We start from the raw sequence: 25,574 nt of genomic DNA on the forward strand, positions 1-25,574 counted from the left end.
GCCCAACTTCTGTGCGTGGGGCGGCGCTGAAGGACTCTGGCCACAGAGACCCTCGGCACTGATGCTTCCTGGCACCGAAGCCAGTGGAGGCAGCCCGGCACCGCTCACACTGCCCGGTGCTGCATAAGTGGCAAGGAAAACAGACAGGGGACACTCTCCCGTGGTGACAGCTGCTGGATCAGCCAGTGTTGCCTGAGTGCGTCCTGCTAAAGGGGCACCCGGCGCCGATAACACAGGAGTCGGCCCCATGAGGGGACCATCGAGTCTTGTGCCAATGAATTCTTCTGAGCACAAGTGCCCGGTGCAGGAGCTAGAACTCCCTTCCATCCTGGACACTTTCGAGGCCACAAGGGACTTGATTGCCATGATGGCTCTGCAGTCCCCTGCCAGCCGGATTAGACCTCTGGCAGTGCAACGCAGGGTGCCATTCAGAGGCAAGCCCGCACTGTTGCGGAGGTCGCCGCTCCCCATGGCACTGCTCCCCATGGCACTGGCCATGCGGTACCGATCCCTGGTGCCACCCCTCTTGGAACCGCCATGGTCTTGATGCTCTAGATCCACATCATCTGACTCGGAGGCAGAGTCCTATTATTCATCCTTCCGCGGAAGGCAGGACATGGAAGTAGTGCATAGCAAGTGCAGTGGCAGGGGCCAGCTCAGTGGCACTTTTGGACACCATGGGCCTACCACCAGTCTGAGGGCACTCAGTTCACAAAGGTTCCCACTTGCTGGTGTCAGAACCTCGAGTGCCCCTTCCAGCTACGAGTTGTCCCACCCCTCGGGACTCTGAGATGACATCAGTACGGGCTACGCAACCGTGTCCAGATCGCGAGCCTGCCACCGGTGCTGAATCCAAGGTTGGCACCGAGGAGCATGGTACTGAGTAGGATATACCCAGGGAGCCAGAGGGCCAGGAATGCCCAGTGCCTCCTCTGGATGAAATGGTGGCGGGGACTTCTTCCTCTGGGCCGCCCCCTATTAACAGTTGAGTACACCAGGACCTGCTGCGCAGGATGGCTCACAATATGGGGCTGTAGGCCAAGGAGTTAGTCGAATCGGAAGACCCAGTGGCCATCGGGGGTGGCTTTGCCCCACATCAAAACTGTCCAAGCCATCATTAAAACTCTGTGGCAAACCCCTGCCTCCATTCCCCCGACAGCGAAGGGGGTAGAGAGAAAATACTTTTTCCCCTCTAAGGGGTATGAGTACTTGTCTGTTCATCCACAGCCCTGCTCCTTGGTGGTGGCCGCAGTGAATGAGAGAGAATCAGGGGCACAAGGGACCAACCCCAAAAGACTCCAAAAAGCTGGACCTTTTCAGCTGGAAGGTCTACTCAACCGAGGGATTCCAGCTCAGGATTGCCAAGGAAAAGACAATCCTGAGAAGGTACAATTTCAACTCATGGAACCCCATGTTGAAATTCAAAGAACTGGTACCTACTGAATCCAACGCAGAGTTTGGGGCCATAGTGGATAAGGGCAAGGCAGTGGCACAGACCTCTTTACGGGCCTCACTGGATGATGCGGACTTGGCCGTGCATACCTTGTCTTTGGGCATAGCAATGAAGAGGAGCTCATGGCTCCAAGCATCCAGGCTTCCCCCTGGAGGTACAACAAACAATTCAGTACGTGCCTTTTGATGGCACAGGCCTTTTTGCGGCGCAAACAGACTCCAGGCTTCACAGCCTAAAATATTTGTGGGCTACGTTAACATCACTGGGCATGCATACCCCTGCTACCCAGAGAAAACATTTTAGCCTCAGCCCACGCAACGCTTTCCCCCCCCGGCCCAGCAGGACTTCTCAAAGAAGCGTGGCAGGAATGGCAGGCATAAGCCTTCCCAGCCTCCACCCAGCCAAGGCCAGGGCTCGGCGAGGCTATCGTCAGGCCCTAAGCAGGCCTTTTGAAGGTGCACCCAAGGACGGCAGACCAGTCAACGTACCAGATCCTCATTCCTGTTTCCTGAACTGTCTGTCCCATTTTTACTGTGCTTCGTCTCAGATAATATCAGACCGCTGGGTCCTTCGCATGGTAGAAGTGGGATATTCTCTCCAATTCTGCTCTTTCCCTCCCTCTCATCCCCCTTCCTTGTCCCTCTTCAGGGACACTTCTCACGAGCATCTCCTCATACAGGAGGTCCAAACACTTCTCACCGCAGGAGCAGTGGAGGAGGTTCTTCAGGAGCTAAGGAGCAAGGGATTCTATTCTCATTATTTCCTAATCTCCAAAGCCAAGCGGGGGGTGTCTCAGACCCATCCTCAACCTGTGAGGCCTCAACAGCTTCATGAAAAAGTTGAGATTCCGCATGGTTTCCCTGAGTGCAATTATTCACTCTCTGGATCTGGGAGACTGGTGTGCGGCCCTCGACTTCAAGGATGCGTACTTTCACATCTCGATAATTCCTGCCCACAGACGATTCCTCAGGTTCGTGATCAACCACAACCATTACCAATTCACAGTCCGCTTTGGCCTGGCAATGGCCCCACAAGTGTTCACCAAGTGCATGTTGGTCATGGCCACCTTCCTACCCCAGAGGCAGGTGCAGGTATATCCGTACCCCTGCGACTGGCTGCTCAGGGGACATTACAGGGACCAAGTGGAGAGACAGGTCAGCTTCGTAAGGTCCACCTTCGACAGGTTCAGTCTCCTACTCAACGAGCACAAATTAACCCTATGGCCGACACAGAGGATAGAGTTTATCGGAGCAGTCTTGGACTCTGGCCAGGCCAGGGCATCCCTGCTGGAGACTTGCTTTCGGTCAATGATGGACATCATGCAAAGCCTCAGACGGTACCCTACTACCACAGCACGGGCTGCTTGAGGTTCCTCAGCCACATGGTAGCATGTACGTATATTGTACAGCACACGAGGCTCAGGCTCAGGCTGAGGCTCAGGCCTGTCCAACCTTGGCTGGTGCTGGCCTACTGTCTGGGACGTGACAGCCTGGACACGGTGGTTACCCTTCCAGTGCAAGTTTTCAAGTCTCTACACTGGTGGCTTAACCCACAGGAGGTATGCAGGGGAGTCCCCCTCAAGAAGCCCCAGCCCTCTCTGTCCCTGGTGACAGATGTATCAGCGTTGGGATGGGGCGCTCACCTGGGCGAACTACAGACCTAAGGTTTCTGATCACAGGATGAGCTCTGTCCACATCAATGTCAAGGAGTTGAGAGTAGTCCAACAGGCATGTCAAACCTTCCAAACCCAATTGCAAGGCAAGTGCGTGGGGGTCATGACGGACAACAAAACTGAGATGTTCTACATAAACAAGCAAGGTGGGGCTCATTCCTCTCCCCTATGTTGGGAAGCCCTCAAGCTGTGGTACTTCTGCATAACCCACTCTATTCACCTGGAAGCATCTTACATCCCAGGTTCTCAGAACAAGTTTGCAGACTCTCTCAGCAGATCCTTCCACAATGACGAATGAGTTATTCACCTGGACATAGTACACACCATTTTCCAGAGGTGGGGAGTTCCCCAAATAGACCTGTTTGCCATGAAGAGTGTCAGAAAATGCTCTTGATTCTGTTCCTTCCGGAATCAGTCTGGGCTCTCTCGCAGACGCGTTTCTCCTCCCTTCAACAGAGATACGGCATTCAGCAGAGTGGTGCTCCAGTCAGCGTTCCATGAACTCTGACCCCAGCTCCTAGTTAGGGCTTGGGAGTCCCCTAACTGGAATTGACATGAGCAATTACTCGAAGAAGAAAAAGCGGTTATTCACCTTCTCCTAACTGTTGTTCTTCGAGATGTGTTCATAGAATCATAGAATATCAGGGTTGGAAGGGACCTCAGGAGGCCATCTAGTCCAACCCCCTTCTCAAAGCAGGACCAATCCCCTGTCCACTGCAAACCCACCCACCTTTCCCTCTGTTGGAGTAGCTGGCAAGAAGGAACTAAAGAGGTGGTGGGTCAGCAGACACCTATATTCACCGCCATGAAGGCGCCACTCCAGGGGGCTCCATAGTCAACCTGATGGGTGCTGCTACTGGAAAAACTTCCAATGACTGTGCACGCAGCACGCACACACCTAATTGCAATGGACTTGAGCAACACATCTCGAAGAACAACAGTTCCGAGAAGATGAGTAATAGTTTTTTACCTCACTCACCTTAAATGCAGATATGTATCTAGGTTTCTTTCATTCGAATTAGGAGTCCTTAGTAAGAGGGAAAAAAATGTTTGAGAGAACTGAGTTCATGAAAAGCAAGGTCAAATTAGAATCCATCCTTGTACGTACAAGTGCTGTCTCCCACATTACTCTAGCCAAATACAGCTCCTGTTTCACTCCAGTTCTGTTCCCAAGCTAAGTGTGTCCATTTTGCAAAGTATGGTATTTGAAGTCTTTAACAGTCAAATGACAGTTCCACAAAATTTCTTTCATTTTAACCAAAGACCCTTTTGATTGAGATGCAGAAGTAAAACAGTTTCTTAAGCTGAAATTTGAAAGGTCAGACCATAAACTTGTATGTTACCTTGCTTCAACACTCATCTGTTAAATTTTAAAAAGGGTGAGATTTACCATAGAATGACAGAGCCACCAAAGTCCTCTCTATACCACTTAAAACCTACACTGGTGATGTGCGTGCATATAGGGAGCGCAAGCAGTGTCTGCATAGGGAGATAGGACATTTCCTGTATAGCCTTTAACCAGTTTTGCCATTGCTTGACTAACCCAGATGTCATGCACAGTGTTGTGTTGATGAGAGGGTGTCTAAAGTGTTAAAAAAACAAAAACAAACCACACCCCTTATTTATTGTTAAAACATTCAACCAGTGTTGTCTTGAGTTTTCTGTCAAGTTATAACTGGCCTCCTCCCATTTGAACAACCATCTTTACAGATTTTCTTAATGCTTTATTAAATGCACAGAAAGACGAAAAACAGTGAAAGCATTTGAAATGGAAAAAATTCAGTAAAGTTACATGTTAACAATTTTGCTTATTTGCTTTCTCTTCAGGTATATATGGTCTTCTAAACAGTCCTTTATTACTAAAGTTTGTATTTGTTGTCTTTTTGAGGAAAACAAAAGTTTGTTTAGATTGTCTTGAGCTGCTATTGTTCAGTTCTTTTCCTTTGGGATACAAAAACAGACAAACAAAAAACAACTTACACAATGTGGGGAAAAGTGCAGCTTCTGTCTCTGACACTTTCTCACTTGCAACATAGTTGCTGTGAAATTGTAGGAAAAGCACATGGTCTTTGAGACTTGGCATCCTTTCATCAGCAGTGGACTGCCAAAGGCATTGCTTTCAGCTTGATGTTTTGGTTATAGTCTTCAGTATTACCAGGGATGGATTTGTCTTGGCCAGTTAAGTTAATAAAATTCTTATTACACAGAAGGCAGAAAGAAGGAAGTGAGAATGGAGAAATATCAGAGAGGTAGCCGTGTTAAGTCTGTATCCACAAAAACAACGAGGTATCACCTTAAAGACTAACAGATTTATTTGGGTATAAGCTTTCATGGGTAAAAAACCTACTTCTTCAGATGCATGGACTGAAAATTAAACTGCTGAGCTACAATTTGGGCTTGAATAAGTACTGAGAGTGGCTGGCTCACTACAAAAGCAATTTTCCCTCTCTTGGTATTGATACCTCCTCATCAATTATTAGGAGTGGAGCACATCCCCCCTTACTGAACTGGCCTTCGACATTGATTCTCCACTTGTAAGGTAACTCCCTTCCCTTCATGTGCCAATATATATTTATGCTTGTATCTGTAATTTTCACTCCATGCATCTGAAGAAGTGGGGTTTTTACCCACGAAAGCTTATGCCCAAATAAATCTGTTAATGGGGAAATAGGCAAAGGAAGGAAAAATGACTCATATGAGACAGGCAGAGATGGCAAGTACCTTATGTTCACATGACTGGTGGTATTAAAGATTCAGCTGAAGCTGGTAGGGCCTTTGATATCAACTGGTTCCCTCTGGCTTGATTTGGGCAGGGCATCTTGCAGGATCAGAATAACAGATGCAGTGGTACTGTGGTAGATCACAATTCCCTCAAACCATTGCAGGTACCAATGGCTATGATGATTAAGCTTGCTTTTTCTGGTAATGCTCACAAAACATTAATCTAAAATACCAGGTGGATCAGACCAACAAGAGGCTGAGGTCTGGGTATTGGGGAACATGGAGTAACAGGAATAAGAGGATATGGGCAATTATTAGCAAATCAGAACCAGTAATCACAGCTCTCTACTTATCTAGCCATTAACAGCACTTCTCTGTATGCATTACAGAATAGGTGAGTTTTGAAAAAAGACTTGAAGGAGGATTTTGATTGGGAGCTTTTCCCACAGGTAAGGACTGGCATGGGAGAAGGTGTGAACGTGTTTGGCAGTTTCATGCTCTCTTGGGTCATTGTCACAGGCATGGGCTATGTTAGTGCCTGGACAGCATACACTTTCCAGTCAACAAAATGACCAGTGCATTTTTCCTCCATTGTGGGAGGTAAGGCATACAGTTGCCAAGGCCTCCATTGTGGAGAGGTAATAGTTGACTTTGCATAGGACAAAACACAGTGAAAGATGTGCCACATGATTGTAGCCTTTACTGATTATGGTATTGCATAATACTGATGACCTCTTTAAACTCTAGTATTAGACAAAAGTCCAGTGGCGCTAGAACAATTTTTAGAGTGCGGGTGCTGAGCTGCACCCTCCCCTTAACCCTGTCCACGCCCCTCACCAACTCCTAGAGTTGGGGCCAGCAACCAGGACCCTGGACTGGCAGCAGAGCCCCTGGGGCCAGTGGCTGAGAAGGACCCTGGGATGGCAGCAGAGCCAGCAGTCAGGATGCTGGGCGCAAAACCTGGGGGTACTGCAGCACCCCCTGCACCTTCCCATGCCTATGCAAAAGTCTGATCTCCATGACTACTGTACTATTCAAAACATTAGGGCTAACAGCACCATGTAGGCTAGGAGCACTGTTGGGGTTGTAGACTTGAGGAACATGAGAAACAGCAAGCACAATCCCATCTACTGTACTGTTATTAAAAGCTTTATTACAAATATAGCTGCCACATAGACTGCAATGGTTAGAAAGTGCAGAGAGTCCAGCACCAGTATTTCCAGGTTTTTCATATTCACATATCCATATGGAATCCTGAAGAAGAGTGGAGGTGGCTGGCTCCTGTTGAGGGACAGGAAGGGATGACCTTCCGCCATCAGTCTGACATCATTTACAATAAGTTACTCATAACCTACCAAAACTTATTAACATACATGAGGGTTGAACTCCTGTCCATCTTTGTAGTGTTCCCCTGATATTATCTGAGGGCTTTTAATCTGATAGGCCAATTGGCTAATTCTCCTTATAACTCATTAGCATTTAAATCACCTTATGACCATAGTAACATGCAGTTAACGTAAGGAAGTCTTTAACATTTCTCCCCAGCTACCAACGGTCATCTTTTTGGTGTCTAATGATCTGATGGGAAAATGTAGAATATGTATATTAGAGCTAATTAATATCAAGAAGTGAAAGGACACAGTTCATTTATTAAGGATAATATGTTAATCTTCAAAATATGAAACAATGCCTTTATTAATATATGAAGACGCCTAACTGGTCTGTGAAATACTGTTTTTAGAAATGACTCTGGTTAGCTTTTATACGTAAAGGGGAAAAAAACCCCTACCTTTTACTTAAAACTTCTTACATTGCTAAAATTAACTTTTCCCCTTTATACCAGTTGTGTAGTTTTTCTCTTCACTATGTTCAGATTTTGAAACTCGACTAGCGAGTTTCGTGCTCTTGCGCAATACATTAGTGTTTGGGTTGAAAATGCCATAAAGGGAATGATAAAATCGAAAAGATCTTTTATTGAAATTTCTGAAATCTATTAATATTAGATCCTGGGAAAACATTTTTTTCTCAAACGTTTACCAACCAATAAAGGAAGAGGAAGAGAGTGTAGTGATGTTGCAGTTGCTGTTTACTACTGCACTCTTCCAAGAGCAGTGAATAACCATGGTAAAATACTAGGGCAATTGAACAAGTCTTTAACATTTTGCAGACTATCTGTTTTTAACACGTTATGTTTTTTAGAAGTTACAAAATTGATGAAAAAGTACTAACTTGGAACAATTGTTAAAACTTACAGGAAACTTCAGTAATAAGTTCACTGTTGACACCTTCCAAGACACTAACTTTTTAGCCATTTTGGTAGAGATTTTCAAAGAGCCAAATGTCAGGTAACGCCTACTGAAAGTCAGTGTATCTCTGTCATTTGTGCATTTGAAAATCTCCACCTTTGTTCTGTTCCTGCTGTAGTCCTTCCTCCTCCAGCACACGGTTTTGGAAATTGTAGGGAGAGTGACACAAAAGGTGTTTCTGTGTATTATGCCTTTGAATTGTTGCATGTTTGAGTTTAAATGATTGACTGATTTGCAGTTGCCCGCCTGTTTCATGGTGTGAACCTCAGGAAGCACCAATTCTGCAGAGAATTAATGGGCTCTCTTTTTGGTTTGGGTGCAGTTCAGTGTGTTAACTTGGATTACTACAACTATGTCTGGTTTGTGTCCTGACTACCTGAGAAAATACCTCACTCCCTATGTGGCACCATGGCAATTAACCTCATCTGGCTTATTCAAACCAGTAGTACCTCGATATAAATATAAATATTTATTTATATTTATAAATATAAATGGTGGGAATGTTGTAATACTGTTCAGTTCCCAAGACAGTGATGGGCATGCCTATGTATTAAAAATATATATATAGTAGTGAAACATAATATAAATAGTTTTAATCTTGCATGAAAAAAATGTAAATAACTTCTAGCTTTATATATATATATTTATTTGTGAAGTAAATGACATGCCAGATGCCATAGTAACGAATACAAATAATACATGAAATGAAGCCAAAATATTAGTTGGAAGTCAAAATAGTATTAGACAGTCACTTGACTTGGCTGCACTTTGATTCCCAGGTGGAAAATATTTTAATTATTTTCCATGTAGGAATCAGGTAATACAAGTATTCAAGCACAAGTCAAAAGTAAACATTACTCTCTGGGTTAATATAACTTTAAAGAACATTTTCGAGCTTTGAAAGTTGGGAGTTGCATGTATAGTTATGGTCAGTAGGTGGCATTACATAATAAGAATATGAGAGTACTTTTACAGAAATGTCAAAGCCAACTCTGTTGTGCAGAATCATTGAAATAAATCCATCTATGCTTAGCTATTATTTTATTTTTCATGTATTGTTTTTGTCAAACTGAGCATTATTTTTTTTACTATTTGAAGTTTTAAAATGTGAATTATTGGCGGTATATTTTAAAAATATTTACATTATGTCAAATAGGTATGGAGGTGGTCCATGTTATTGAGAGTGGGAAAAGTGGTCTAAAAGAGGCTCTGTTATGATGCAGGCAATAATAAGAAAAAGTTGCCTGATTAAGGCAACTACATAACTGGAATGATTTTAGCCTATAAAAATAGTTTTGTTGCAAGACTTGACAAAACAGTTTAAGATTTAAAAAGGACTAAAGTGACAGTTCTCCTCCTGATGTGTGAGAATATTCCATCTGCACTACATTATATCGATGACTATAGTTCTAAGAACAAAATAGACTGCCCTGTATGCTGCCTTGCTTGCTGTGGGATGTTAAATTTGCCCATTTACAAAATAGCACCGGTCTTTGTTAATAATATTTAAATATACAGTGGTTCTTTTTTTCTTTATTTGTTGATAGTAATTAATAGAATTTTATTTAAGGAATAAAACCCTGGAACAATACCACCTTGTTCAGTGATCACATCATATCTCAGAGTGAGGCCAGGTAAGTTTGTTAAAGCTGTTTCACTTCCTTACAGATAGAATGTGCTATGTAAATGAGTAAACAGTGACACTGATATAGAACCAACTAAGGGGCGAACATCCTTCATTTTGTCACACAGATCCGCTTAACAAGCATTGCTCTTCTTATAGGGATTTTTGGCTAATCAGAAGAGAGCTGAGAACTTGAAAGATCCTTCTGTGCTACCTGATTTGTGTTTGAGTCATGCAAATCAGCTGATGATTATGTTAACTAATCACAGGAAACTGTTAGATATTAAGCAGAAATGTACCACTGCCAAACAAGAGCTTGCAAATAATCTACAAGTCAGACTAAAGTAAGTGATGTCAGTTTTCTTTAAAGCTTTTTTTGGTTTATGTCACTGGAATTTATCATATAAAGTGTCATATGAATAAATCTTAAATACAGTATTTACTGGATTAATTTTTTTCTGGATTAATACATATAGTTTTTTGGTTTTGGAGGGAAGAAATGTGATGAAGGTTGAAATTATGCATATCATATGATGTCTGTGATGTAAATCAGGCACAGTAATATGGCTTAGTTTGTGTTTTTTGTACAATAGCTAAAACTATTTTTCCTGTACCTTAATACAATCCAAATTGGTGAAAACGTTCAAGGAATTGGTAGTAAATGGACAAAATGTCTCATGTGACCTATGATAAGCAATTACGTAGATTTTGGTGCTTTAAAAGCGGAGTAATGCTTTCAGAATACATGTTTTAAACAGAATACTTTTCAGCAGTTTGTGATGAGACAGAATAAGTTAAACTAGTTAGTAATTTGTCATTTATTTACAGTATGTTAATATAAAGATTTCATGCAATGACAGCATAGTAAAATGAAAGCATTGTCTAACATTTGCGATACGAGACAGATGCTGTCCAGCACTAAATGGTGATCAGTGTAATCACATTCAGCCCTGCTTAACGGAAAATAAAATGTCTTGCTCACTCTGCGGCTGTCCTGTATGCTTCAGGGCATTGTCAGCATGAAAAATATGAATAAAAACCATGTTTGGGAAGGATTGTTAGTGTCTTTTTCAGGAAATAGACATATTGTCCGCAATATAAACAAATAAACAGGTGACTGATCAACAGCTATCTTTTTAAAAGCAAAATGAGACTCTAAGGAAGAAATAATCCAGGGTGTGAACTTAATTGTGATAAATGTGCATTAGTATAACATCCTTGCTTTCCTTTTAAAAGTCTGATGATCTTGTAACTACTGGTATATTTTACTCTGTAGATGGTGTTGCTTTGTGATGCTTCATGCGGACCAAGATGGAGAGAAACTGCAAGCCTTGTTTCGCCTTGTAACAGAGCTGCTAGAAAGAGTCAAGATTGTAGAGGCTCTCAGTACTGTTCCTCAAATGTACTGTTTAGCTGTTGTTGAGGTTGTAAGGAGAAAAATGTTTATAAAACACTACAGGGAGGTAAGCGAGTTAAATGAATAATTTCAAGGTTCTACCTTTGTGTGATCATGGAAACTGACTTACCATGCTGACTGTATATGTTTTCCCTTTCGTAGTGGGCTGGTGCTTTAATAAAAGATGGGAAACATCTATATGAAGCTGAAAAGGCAAAAAGGGAATCTTTTGGGAAATTGTTTAGTAAGTGTTTTCCTCTTCTGTAACTTAAATCACAACTACCATTTTAGTGCATATCTGTAGTTTTCAAACAACGAACGCTGTATAGTTGAGCTGTCTTAGTTTGGAACACCTAGATTAATGATATGTACTATAAGTGATGTTCATGTGAATAAAAATAACTTTCAATTTGATATGTACAAAATATATACAATACAAAGTATATTAAAAATGGAGTTACTTTTCTAAAGTGTGCCATCAAAGAAGTATGCCAACAAATTAGTAAACCCTGCCATATATTTTATTCAAAATATTGTTAAAAATTCTCAGTTAATTTAAAATCTTTGTTTAAAAAACTTCAGTAATTTAACATGTTTATACTTTAATGCAATAGCTACTTTAAACTGATTTATACAGACTTCTATATTAATCTTATTAAGGTAACTTTTTGATGTTGCCGCTTAATATTCAGTGGCGGAACTTGTGGTGTGCTTTACAGAAACAACAACAAAAAATCATTTCTTGAAGAGCATTTGGGCAAACACTTGAAATAACAGGCAAAAGAAATAGAGAAAGGCAGGACAAAGTTAAAAACAAAAAAAATGTGATTAATCTTATTTTTTTTCTGTGAAGCAGGGCAGGCCTTACAGGTGGGCAATGTGGGCGACCACTCAGAGTGCTATGGTCGGGGGGGTGGGGACTCTGTGGTCAAGAAGCAAGGAGTGGGGCAGGCCTGGGGTGCAAGACTGTGGGAAGGGAGCTCGAGACAGTGTGGTGGGGAGGCAGCAGGGTCTGGGAGTGATTTGGGGGGGAACCCAGGGAGGCAGCAGGGGCCTGGGGACAATGGCAGGGGAGGTGGGAGGGAGTCCAGGGAGGCAGCAGGGGAGATTGGGAGGATGAGTGGGGAGCCCGGGGAGACAGCAGGGGCAATGGGGGGGGTGGGGTGGGAACCTGGGGAGACAGCGGGGGCCAGCGGTGCCAAAATATAAGTTCGCCCAGGGCACCTTTTTGTCTAATGTCGGCCTGCTGTAAAGCTTATTATTGATTTCTTTTGCCCTACTTTATGAAATTCAAAGCAAACAAAGAGTAGTAGATAGTGTTGGATAAAAAGATTAACAGTAAAAAGGGATTTTGGAGGGAAACTTCAAAGAGAAGAGAAGATACTTGGAGATCTATAAAGAGGATGATTGGTTGGGTATGAGGGCCAACATGAAAAAACAAAAAGGCTTGAATGGGGGACAGAATTCTGACATGCTTTTTGGTCTGAAATCCTGCAGTCATTTGACATTATTATCTGTCGAAGAATGCAAATGTGTAGTGAGCTGCCAGAGTTAGTGCAACACTTACATGTACAATAGATTGTTGTGTTCCATCTTTGTGGTGTGTTTGAATGTTGTGTGCATGACTGCTAAATAACCAAAGTTTGTTTCTTTGTACAGGGAAGTCTTTTTTAAGGAATCGTTTGTTTAGGGGACTTGACTCTTGGCCTCCATCCTTTTGTGTATGTATTCCATGCTATATCTCCTCCTACGTTCAGAAACTTGAGGCTTTTAAATGTATTTTTATATTCATAGTTTCTGTAGAAAAATCGATGTCTGAATATTCACACACTAGTGAAGGCAAAGTTACTTTGCAAGTCTAGCAGTTAATTGGCTGCCTGGATTTGAACACTCTTTTGCGAAGTTAAACAAAAAAAAAAATCAATTTTCAGTTGTTTTAAACTAAGTAATACTAATCTCACAGATTAGGGAGGTTGGTTGATAGTACTTCTGAATTTTTGTTGTTGAGTGGCACATTTTAAACCAGTTTTGCCCTAAGCCTTGAGTTCAGAATACCTGTGCTGTCTCTTGCTATGAAGAGGATATAAAAAATTAAGGATGTAACCTGTATAATGACACTTTGATTCAGAACTGTTCATGGATGGCAATATGATACTGGGGGCAGAGTCAACTTGGTACTTCTCTTTTTGAAGTAAAGTTAAAATTTTGTGGGATTATGAATACAGATATTTTCAGGGAGCAAAAAAAAAAAAAAAGATTTTGAAGCCAGGAGAGATCAGTACGATGATCTACTCTAACCTGCATAATACAGCCATAGAGTTCATGAGGTGATAAAAGCAAGCAGAATATTTTTCACACATTCACTGGATGGTGGAATGGAATATATTCACCATCCTAAATTGTCTGAAGTGGCTAGCAAATATAACATGATTGTGGGTTGGACAGGTTTCTGCTTTGATTTGATTCAACTTGTTTGACTCTAACGATGGCATGTCTCCATGTTTCTGATCATTATGAAATGTTGCTCATGTCATTATATTTCTGACTTTCTGTCCCATAAAGTGCTTTTTCAGTATTTTGCTCCTTGGCATTTTATAATAGTACCATACAGTCAGATAAAGGATTACCCCTGTTTTAATATTGTAACTCCTCAGCTAAACTAATATTTAGCTGTTTGTTTAGCAGCACACTAATTTTCAAGCCTCTGCTCTCCCTTCTCTTCCCCCCCACATCACATTTATGATTCAAAAAACTTAGTAAGAAGGAGGAATTGCTACATCACAACATCATAGAGAGGGTTAATGAATATATGTGCATGTAGACTTTTTAATAAAACTGAGACTAGAGCTTTCTATAAGAAGAATAAAAACTTTTGAGATCCTACAGATTTTTAAAAAATCAGTTCTCTATTAATATGTTGTTCACTATTTTCCTTCTTAATCTTACCTTCGTCATTTTGACTGTATTCATCATTTCATCACTGTGTAAATTTTCTCTTTTATACAGACACGAAAGCCTCGCAGGTTTGACAGTGAACTTCCAGATATCTCATTAACTGACTTGCAGTTTCTGCAGTCTTTTTGTCCTTCAGAAGTGCAACCATTACTCAGGTAAGTGGCTTAGTGAATGGAAAATACAGAACAAAAAACAAACACGTACACAAAACCTCCATTATGAAAAAGCAAAACAGAGATAAAACATTTAAAAAAATATTTTGATAGCATTGTCTGGCTATGCCAGAAGATGGAGAGGAGATGCTGGATGTCATTTAAGTAGGGTGCAGCTTTATTCCTAAATGTGAGAGAGTACCTGACAGATAAAAGGGTACAGTGCAGTTCATCATTGTTTCTGTATAATGGCATTGAAACTGTCCTGTTTAAAGAGGTTTGTATTTATATTTTTTTCCTCCCCTTAATTTACATAATATTAACAGGAGTTCTATGCCTGTTGTGTCAAAGAAAGATTAGACCTTTTAATACATAGACAGTGTACAAAATGTATAAAAACACTGGGCCAATAGCTTGAAATTGGAGCGGTAGTGAGCTGCTTGACAGGGTTACCTTGATCAGCTCTTCTTTTCTCTGCAATTAGCATTTGGCTTTTGTGGTTGAAAAGGACAAATCAGGCCTGTGGGGCCTCTCTTCTCTCACAACTGTAGCTCCCTTATGGAGCAATCACGAGGATTGTTCAACATTGGATTACATGACTCCTTTACAAATCTTTTCTGCCTGACTGATTTTGGTCAGACAGCAATAAACAGCTCCCTCCCATATAGGACAATAGGAAATGTATTAAACATGATCATCGGATCCCCCAGCCACATTCTTCAGGGCCTGATTGTCATTTATGGCAGTCAGTCTAAGCCCATCTCCTTACCAGTAATGGAAACTGTCCATGCCCCACCCCTCCCCCGCACCCTGCCATTACTGCACAGTTGGCTCAGCAGTGAAACTTGGGCTGAAGACAGAGCTGGGGGCGGAACTGTGGCTGGGGACAGAACAGAGCTGCAGCTTGGGGCAGAGCAGGGCTGGGTGGCGCTCCCTCCCTACCCCTCCGTGGGGGCTGGCCCAGGCCATGCTGCACCCCTTCCCCCCCCGAACATTCCTCTGTGGCCCCCCCACAGCTTTGGGACCACTGGTCTAGGGGTTGAGTTTAGGTGGCCAGTTGAGGCTGAAATTGGCTCTACATGTTTGTATCCCAAGGCTTGTCTACACTTAAAATGCTGCAATGAGTAGAGCTGCCGTGCTGCAGCTGTGCTTCTCTAGTGCTTGAGTGTAGACACTACCTATGTCAACTGGAGGGGTTCTGTTGTTGGCATATGTAATCCACCTCCCTGAGAGGCGGTAGGTAGGATAACAGAAAAATTATTTCGTCAATCTACCTCTGTCTGCCTGCAGACTGAGGTTGGCTTAAATATGTTGCTTAGGTGTGTGGATTTTTTACACCCCTGAGCAACATGACTGTCAATCTCATTTTTTAGTGTAGACCAGCCCTCAGTGGGAAGAGAGTACATCCTTAAAATTGGAAGCAGTGTTTTGATCAAGTTTGGGTGAATAAATTAATTAAAGTAGTTAGGACAGTTTAAGTGCATTCACTGTTTGTGGTAGGTTAGAAATTCTTAAAAGCTTCCATGCTTTATAACAAGGCATCTACTCACAGAATTTTCTTTAAAATATTTTTTCTAATAGTGTCCATCAATATTTTAGTCAATAATTTTCCTTTGAGATCACCATTTGTTACTGCAATAAATTACTTATATAAGAATACCAGACAACGAGGTGTCGAATTGCTAAATTAATATTACATTTATTATGAATCTGAAATCAGTGAAAATGTTTAACATATGATATTTTGCACACACAAACCTTGATTAAGGTTTTAATAATTTTATTTTGTTTAATGCTGGTCTATTTTTTAATATAAACCGCATCCCTTTTTGTTATATTCATAGTTCAGCTTTAATTGTATTAGTATTAATGTTACTTTTCCTGTTCATATGTAATTTAAAGGGATTGCAGTTTTGAAGGGGGGGGGGGGGGAGTATTGAGGCTTGGCACGAGACACTTGCATCATGATCACAACAAACTCATTATCCTGTCTTTTTATGTACACAGCATCGAGAGTTCAGCTGTTAAGAATTAATATCTTTTCCCAAAGTCTTATTGTAATATTTATGGGGAAAATGTTTATGGGTTAGCAATGTTATATTAAATTCTGTCAATTTTGATATACAGTAAATCTTTCCAATCCGTTTCTTTTTAAAAACAGCTGAGAAATCCATTGTAATTCAGTTTCCTTTAGTTATAGTTTTCATCACTTCTTAGAGTTATTGTATCTCTAGGTATTATTCATAAACCTCTCCTTTGGGGGGTGGGAGGGAGGCAGAACATAACCTGGAGTTTAACCTAAAACTTCTTAGAAATGGTACTTAAATCTAAATTGTTTCTTTTGTCATTTGAAAGAATGCTATCACTGAAACTGCTTAGAGTTGCTAATGTAAAGAACCTGGAATAAAGTTGTTGCCCTAGTTTATTGCCTGCAAAATTGGTGAAATAAAGAAAATGAATAAATCAGGATTAGATTGTTTACTGTATCTATACATTTTAAATTGAATTTGTGGTACTGTAGTATTGAAGAAATTAAAATTTAAAAATACTTTGTTTTTGAAGGGTTCCCATACTTTGTGACTTTGAACCTCTTCACCAGCATGTAATTGCTCTACATAACCTGGTAAAAGCAGCACAAAGTTTGGATGAAATGTCGCAGACCATTACAGACCTGCTGAATGAGCAAAAGGTATTTGTTTTTCTTTGGTAAGGTTTTAAGAAAAAAGAATATTTTCATAAAATTTTTGAGTAGGTTGCTCATTAAATAATCTTTTCTCCAAAATCCAAAGATTAATGTGGTGGACATATATGTTTTTCGCATAGGCCTAAAGAGAAAGTCTCATCATGTACTATCAAAGATTTTGGGAGTCTAAAGTCTTCAGTGAAAGCAAAATGGTGGCATTTTGAAAAAATACAGGAAGCGTAACACCCCAGAGTTTATATTTGGATCATTCTGGTAACATTTCCTAACTTTTGGCCAAATTATCAAACTGCTATGTGCAAATGTGCACGTTTTTGCTTTTTGCCTTTTTATTTGCATATTTAGATAATTGAAATGTAAATTTAATTTTAAATGGTTTTATTTTTTGTTTTAAATCTCTTTATTTTCCTCTGGTGTTTTTTTTTATTGTTGCCTCTTTGGGGCTTAGATGGGTTGTTTCCATTAGGATAAATTGATTGCATAAGTCCGGAATTTCTTTGGTGCAATCCTGTTTATTCATAAAGAGTATACATAAAGTCTTGTTTCCCTTAATCACTAGAAACAAACAGCAGGTATTTCCCTCCTCAATTTCCAAGACTGCCTTTTGAGTGAGTTCAAGGAGCTCTGTCCTTCTGCTCCCTCTCAAGGCACTATCATGACTACTCTCACTTTCTGCCTCTACTGCACTCTGTTTGCCAAGGAATCCTTAGCTCCTGTGTTTGCAGCTAATTTCAGAGAAACCCTCAGACAACTTGGTTTAGCCCTGCTGAGGCTTTGCCCAACATCCCAATGCAGTTTAAAACATTGATGCCCTGAATAACTTATCCAAAATAGAAAGAAAAGAAATACTTTTAACAAATTAAAAAATATATATAAGTTTAACTCTTTGCTAATTTATATAGTATTTTTCTGTGAGGATATTTTCACATCACCAACCCAAATCAATTTTACTTCCATTCAAATCTTCTTGGAATTGCCTTTTCCTACCTGGTTTCCTTTCAGCCAGCCAGGAAGTGGCTGCTTCCAGTGGGTTCCTGAAGACGGTTAATTGTTTCTGTGGGTTCTGCTGGCTGAGACATTTGCTTCTGTTCTAATGGGAATCTGATGCAACTCTTCCAGCCTCAGCTTCCACGGCGACATTCTTAGTTTCTCAGGGTAGTCAAGCTGAGATTCTGTCCACCTGATAATGTCTCATATAGTCTTTATGCATGACTTTGGATTTTGTTCTGGGACCCTATTGTATACTGTTATACACCACTTCTTTTATGTGTCTCAGTACTGCATAATGACAGTATGCATAGTGTCCCTCCTGAGGTTCATCCATCTTAGGGCTCCTACCCTTTCTTCTCCTAGGATTGTGGGCTAGCTCAGTGGTTTGAGCATTGGCCTGCTAAACCCAGGGTTGTGAGTTCAATCCTTGAGGGGGCCATTTAGGGATTTGGGGCAAAAATTGGGGATTGGGCCTGCTTTGAGCAGGGGGTTGGACTAGATGACCTCCTGAGGTCCCTTCCAAACCTGATATTCTATGATTGTGGAGCCAGACCAGGTCCTCTTTTTAAAAGTTTCACCACTTAACTATGATTTAAAGCCTTTTCATTGTATGAGAGGCTGTCCTGAGATTTTCTCTAAGAAGGGTGTGAGCTTTTTCATGGTGGCTGAATGAACGTAATATGGTTGCAGTTAACTTAATCACATTCTGGTGTACACCCACCCCTAAAATCCAGGGTAACACAGCGGTCTTCCCATCTTCAGTTAGGCATGTCCAGTGTCAGAAATGCTTGGCTGAAAATCTTTCACCAGCATACTGTCAGATATGCAGCATATTCACTCCCCGTGCCAGGAATGAGAGAAAATAGACCGCAGGCTCTTCTTTTACAAAAGAGACCTTCTCAGCTAAACCTTTGGAATACGATAGCTCTAAGGGATCCAAAAAGAAGAATAAGAAGAGACCAGAATCAGCACCAGCTATGTCCGGATTCAAGACAAGAGATTTGGCTTCGGAGACACATGTTATTTCCAAATCAGCTGTTTCCCATTGATCAGATCCAACTTTAGCCACAGTACATTCCTCTCTGGCCCCATATCTGGACAAGCATCCTAAGGATCCGCAGAATGTGTTGAGAGCATCTGCCTCAGTTCTGAGGAAGAGAAAGGCCAAACTAAAGCATATCTCCACTGTTCCTCACTTTCAAATCACAGATCTGAAATCTAAAGACTCAAGACCTCGACATGGATTCAAGAGTACAGATCTGAAGATGAGACCTTCGGATCCATTAAGGCAAAGACAACAACATGCAGTGGAGGTTACATCTCAAATTCATCCACATCTTCACTCTTCTTTGGATCCAAAGAGATTGCATTTTCTGCCAGACAAAAGATTAAGGTGAGAAGTACAGAGAGAGGTCTCTGGAATCATTACCACATCCACTTCAAACCTCTACAGGGTCACCAGTGAAGAACTTTTCTCCACCTTCCGGGTGTGGGATCCCTACATTGTGGATCTCGCCGATGGCTTTGATATCAGGTCTGGGATCGGATCCACAATCAGAGGCTGATCCAGATCCCATGATTATGCCAAAGAGACAGGCTTTTCCCAAGCAAAGTGTTCATGCTCAAGGTAATGCCAGATTCCCGGTATATTCTTTGGGGATATGATACCAGACTGGGGAAATTGGCAGGACTGACCTATGCCTCCTTGGATATCCTGACTGTATGAGCCAGCTCCTTCCCTCTTCTCTTAGCAGACTAGAAGTCAAACTCTTGGGTGCCAGAGCATCATCAATGCAATCTGTGGATCTGAGAGATTCAGACCTGTGAGGTACAGATCTGAGAGTTACAGAATTCTCCTTGCCCCCCTTAGAACAGGAGGTCTTCTCAGAAGAGGATGACCAGGAAGGACCTCCACAGGTTGACTTTCAACATAATGCTTCAAAGATACACAGTAGCTCATCTCCTGATGACAATGTCGGGATAGCAACAGCATCATCTTCCTCAGGATGCAATTCAGTTTTATGAATTGGTTGATAGGATTTTAAAATTGTGGATCTCACCTCCAGTTTATGATATTCTGGGATCTACTGCCAAGGCTATAGTCTCCTTGCCTATATTGGAAGGGCTTTGGCAACTGGCAAAGTCCCTTTTGGTCCAAACCTTCTTGTCAATAGTCATCTTCATGTCAACAGTCTTTAAAAAGACAGACAAATTATTATATCAAATTCCACAGGAGGGATTTTCTTGTTCTCCTGTGCATACTCAGCCAAACTCTTTAGTTACAACAGCAACAATGAAAAAGTCTAGATAAGGAAAACCTTCCAGCACCATAGATAAAGGGCAGGGTGGAATTGGATTTTCTGGGCAGAAAATCATTTTCTTCCACACCCTTAAACATGCACATAGCTAGCTACCAAGCAGTTATGGCTAGATTTCAGTTAGGGGAGAAGATGTCCAATTTTATTAAACATTTACCAGAAGAGCAGAGGAAATTAACATCAGCCCTTATTAAGAAAGGCCAAAATATTACCACTCTGTTACCACCTCAACATCAGGGACATTTGTAATAGCTCTACAAAAACATGCTTGGTTACATTCATCTTTTCTCCCATTTGATATGAAATCTAAAATGGAGGACTACCCTTTGAACGGGGTGGCCTGTTTCAGGGGTTCTCAACCTTTTTCTTTCTGATCCTTGCCATCCCCCAACATGCTATAAAAACTGCACAACCACAATAACTGGTTTTCTGCATATAAAAGCCAGGGCCAGCATTAGGGGGTAGCTAGCAGGGGAATTGTCTGGGGCCCCATGCCACAGTTACTCAGGCTTCGACTTCAGCCCCGGGTGGCATGCGATGGGGCTTCAGCTTTCTGCCCTGGGCCCCAGAGAGTCTAATGTTGGCCCTGCTCGATGGACCCCTGAAGTCCCCCAGGAGGCTTCGGAACCCTGATTGAGAATCGCTGACCTATTTAGTGCAAAAATGGATGAGATACTGGAAAAAATGAAAGATACTCGATCCATAGCAAGATGTCTAGGATTTGTCTCCTTATAGAAAGAGGATGTCTAGGTATCATTGGCAATATAGCCCACATTTTTTATCCTTCTTGTACCATAACCAGAGGAGGCAGCCTTACTATCAACAGCATCCTCGACAGCAAACATCTTTGCAGACACAGGAGAGGAAGAAATCTTAAAACCTCATGTAAAGACAAAGAACTCCTTAGTCACATCTTCCTTGCCAAATGTCAGGCCGTGGGTTTGACATGTTAATCGAGAGCTTCTAACCAATCTTGGAGGATCCCATCTATGGTTCTGGAGAACTTCTGTCCAAATTTTACAATGCATAGACAACTATTACCTTGGACAGATGGATTTTAGATACAGAAAAGGAAGGCTATGGAACCCAATTCAAAGCCTTCATGCACGCTCCTCATCTCGTCCCTTTTGAGGGACCCTTCCCACAAAGGGCTATTAACAAAAAAAGTACAGGCTCTTCTGATTACTAGTGCTGTAGAACAGTTGTTCTCAAAGCCGGTCAGCTGCTTGTTCAGGGAAAGCCCCTGTCGGCTGGACCGGTTTTGTTTACCTGCCGCGTCCGCAGGTTCGGCCGATTGCGGCTCCCAGTGGCCACGGTTCGCCGCTCCAGGCCAGTGGGGGCTGCGGGAAGGGTGGCTAGCATGTCCCTTGGCCCGCATTAGGCTTCCCGCAGCCCCCATTGGCCTGGAACAGCAAACCGCAGCCACCGGGAGCCATGATCGTCCGAACATGCCAAAGCGGCAGGTAAATAAACCGGTCCGGCCCGTCAGGGGCTTTCCCTGAACAAGCGATGGACCGGCTTTGAGAACCACTGCTGTAGAATGAGTACCTCTGAACACCAGAAACAGAGTGTTCTACTCCCGTTACTCCAGATACATCAGGAAATTTCAGCTGTCTCTAATCATTCTCTCCCTGCCTACTCTAGATTGGTTTGTTGCTCTTGAACTGAGAAGCATATTTCCATATCTCTATAAGGATATCTACTGGGTTCAAATAAATATCTCCTGGGTTCAAACCAACGGATGTATTATCTTCCAATCTCTCCACTACTCTGAAGGTTTTTACCTTGTGATTCTTGTGATGCATTGTGGGCACAGCAGTCCATCTACACTCAGTGAATTGTAGGGTCAAAGGCAAAATTGACAAGACAAATTGAAGAAGAAAGGAAATGGGGGCTCATTTATACCCAAACTGCATAAATAACTTCAAATACTATTCCAAATGCAGTGGATAAATGTCCTGATAGGACCTCTGTTTTATTCTTTTAACATGTTTTTAACAACATATCATTGGCATGATGTACAAGTTTAAATAACCCTGGAAACATATACAGTATCATAGGTTATGGTATTTATTTAAGGATGCTGGTGTTCTTCAGACTTGTTTGAAGATGTTGATCATTTTCTAAAGATCCTCAAAGCTGATTATTTCAGCTTTTAAACTCTTAATTTCCTGATATTAAGTAATATTGATTTTTTACCTACTTTTTCCTTCATTGTAGGGTGCGTCCTATTTTTCATGCTGCATTGAAGTATTAATGAACACTGACGGTTTGTCACTCTATATTTTTATTTTGTGATTTTTTTGTTTTTTTTGGACCTGCCCTCCCCCAACACTTTTTTATTACTCTAAATTATTTTATGCAATTATCACAAAGTGATTGTCATGCCTTCTCAACTCTCTGTATAAACAAAGATAAGCCTGGTCAGTATTTGAGTGAGAGATGTCCAAAGAGATCTTAGGGTGCTTCAGGTAGTGATTTTGATCATTAAGTAACATTATTCTCTCTGAATAGATAAATAATCGCTATGCCAGTGTGATGTTAAAAATCACTGTACAGTAGAACCTCAAAGTTAAGAACACCTTGGGAATGGAGGTTGTTCATAACAGAAATGTTCGTAACACTGAACAAAGCCTTATAGTTCTTTCAAAAGTTTACAATTGACCATTGACTTAATACAGCTTTGAAACTTTACTATGCAAAGAAAAATGCTGCTTTTAACAATGGTAATTTAAATGAAACAAGCACAGAAACAGTTTCCTTACCCTGTCAAATTATGTTTTTAAAAACATACTCTTCATTTCCCTTTTTTAATCTCTTCTGCTGCCTGATTGCATACTTCTGGTTCCAAATGAGGTATGTTCACTGGTCAGTTTGTAACTCTCTGGTGTTCGTAACTCTGAGGTTCTTCTGTATTATGAGCGAGGCTGGCTCTCAGATGGGATGGATATGTGTAATGCTTTGATACCTTTTAAGTAAAGAGCCTTTTTTGTGTCATTTTTGTGAGAATAGAAGTGTTACCCTAGTGTCCTGGTCAGCTTCGAACCAAACTATTCCTTAATCTTCAAACACATTCCTTTGCAGTAAAATAAAACTTTTTTAAAAATAGCATGACTAACATGAAGCACACTACTATCCAAGCAACCTTGTAAACTTATTGTGTATTCTTTTCTCCCTCCCTCGCTCTCTCCTGCTTTTCCTCCTCTCCTGCTGTTTCCCCCAGTACCCCTATGTTTTTGTGATCAGTTCGGAAAAGGGGCCATGCGTCTATTCATTATACAATGTCATGCATGTCTGGGATGCACCATACAAATTCTGAATAATAATCATTCGCCTTTGAATTAAGCTAATCTTTAACGGATGATTTCAGTCTTTCCTAAAATATGGTATTAAGACTGCTGCATTCTTTAAATTTTGGATTTCTGAAATCCCTGGGACCTCCTAACCTTACATGTCTTTTTAAGTAATATTTAGTATGCTCACCCTGACATCAGTACTGGATCATGTTCATCAAAACATGTTTCTGGTTTGGCCAATATTAAATATATGTAAGCGTCGCTGATGTATATATTTTTAAAGCATCTGTTGTGAATCCAGATGCTTGTCACTACAGCAGGGGTCCTGCAATGTTTTTTACAGGTTTTACTGAAAGAAATTACATACATTGAAATTTAACCCCAAAGGAAAAAATGTTTGATAGTAGTATCAAACATGGGACAATCCCTTTAAGAAAAATAGTGTCTCTTCTTGGAGACTTTTCCCCCTTTTTTAATATTTAAATCACCTGATTTTTTCATAGCTAAAAAGGCCGTATTGAATACGAACACAGGAAATGCCTACTGAGACAGACAAGTGCAGCATCCTTTTCTAGACAGTGGCTAGTTGCAAAAGAGAAGCATGAAAACTCTTTAATATACCTAATTGCATTACTCTTTCTAATTTCCACTTGGAATTGTACCATGTTGCCTGAAGCTTTGAGGCTTGAAAACCTGGTAATTTTATGGAGGGTCTGTGTGGGTGAAATATGAGTAACTTACTCAGGTTTGTCTTTTTAATTGTTGTGCATCAACTCATTGGGATTACAGCAGAATATCAAGCAGAATTCGAAGTGCTTTGCAGTTCTGCACTAACAAACAAGATTCTTTGTGATGAGATTCCTACATTAACTATAAGATACACATTTTAAAGTAGGGTTTTAACCTCTGTTCCAGAACGTTGATTTAGAAATAAAACCGTATATTAACCATAACATAAATTCAGACTCAGTACAGAGCAAAATCATCTACATTTTATTTGTCCTGATTTTTATGCTTGTTTGAATGAATGTTTTAAGTTTTATTTGTGATTCTGAGGTTCAAACTTGGCCTGCTTGAAAATTGTACTCTTTCTGTCGGTAGTATTGAGGAAATAAAAGGTGTATTCCAGAAAATTATTTTGGAATATACATAGACTGATAAGTAACATAGTCCTTGGAGTGACAGCACTGGAAAACCTCTAAATAATCAAGTAAATCATGAGTGTGAATTTAGTGTTTGACAGTTGCTGGTCCTGGAGAATAAAGTACTCTAGGTATCCACAAAAGAAAAAGCCTACACTCTGCCATTGTGGCTCAGCCTTGACCTAGGGGGAGCTAACTTAGTCTCTGTTCATTCAGTCCTTGCCTGCTTTGCTGAGACTGAAAAAAAGCTTGCTAGTTATAGCTAATTGTAATGTTTTAAGTTGGGCAAAATGTATCAGATGAATAGCTTCTCCGAAAAATGCATTTTTGGTTGACCCAAACCTGTTCACAAATTAGACATGAATCTGCCAAATAGTTTTGACCAAAATAAAAAAAAAATACTCTTTTTTGGCCTTGAGTGGCATGAGGAGGTGGAGGAAACCTTCCTTATAACTTTAAGCCCAGTGATTAGAACACTCACCTGGCATGTGGGAGACCTAGGTTTGACTTCCCCTTCTGCTTGATGTGGAGAAAGCATTTGAACTTGGGTCATCCATGTTACGGGAGTTGGCCCTAGCCACTGGGCTTTGGGATATTCTGATGTATCAGGCTGTTCCATTGTGGATAATTTAGTCATTGGATCAGGAACTTGAACTTGGTCTCCCACATCCTAGGAGAATACCCTAAGCAGCAGGCTGTAGTGTCATTCTCACGCTCTCTCTCTCTCTCTGGCCCAATGACTTCATTGTCATTCACAGTAGCAGTTCATAGTCGTTCTCCACATCAGGCAGAGGGAGGAACTGAACTCTGGTCTCCCACATCACAGGTAGTGGGGCAAGTAAAACAGA

The 25,574-nt window shown here is 41.2% G+C and overlaps 1 protein-coding gene across 3 annotated transcripts in view; it reads left to right on the plus strand.

The window, feature by feature from the left end:
- The window catches only part of RB1CC1 (RB1 inducible coiled-coil 1), a 158,558-nt gene that overhangs the window by 66,913 nt on the left and 66,071 nt on the right, over positions 1-25,574 (plus strand). For all 3 annotated transcript variants that reach the window (XM_074944388.1, XM_074944389.1, XM_074944390.1), the window contains 6 exons: positions 9,936-10,120; positions 11,053-11,239; positions 11,335-11,416; positions 12,832-12,893; positions 14,179-14,282; positions 16,842-16,968. In XM_074944388.1, coding sequence (XP_074800489.1) covers positions 9,936-10,120; positions 11,053-11,239; positions 11,335-11,416; positions 12,832-12,893; positions 14,179-14,282; positions 16,842-16,968 — 747 coding nt within the window. The remainder of the gene's footprint in view (positions 1-9,935; positions 10,121-11,052; positions 11,240-11,334; positions 11,417-12,831; positions 12,894-14,178; positions 14,283-16,841; positions 16,969-25,574) is intronic.

This window comes from Natator depressus, chromosome 2 (assembly GCF_965152275.1).
Source record: "Natator depressus isolate rNatDep1 chromosome 2, rNatDep2.hap1, whole genome shotgun sequence".
Lineage (NCBI taxonomy): Eukaryota > Metazoa > Chordata > Testudines > Cheloniidae > Natator > Natator depressus.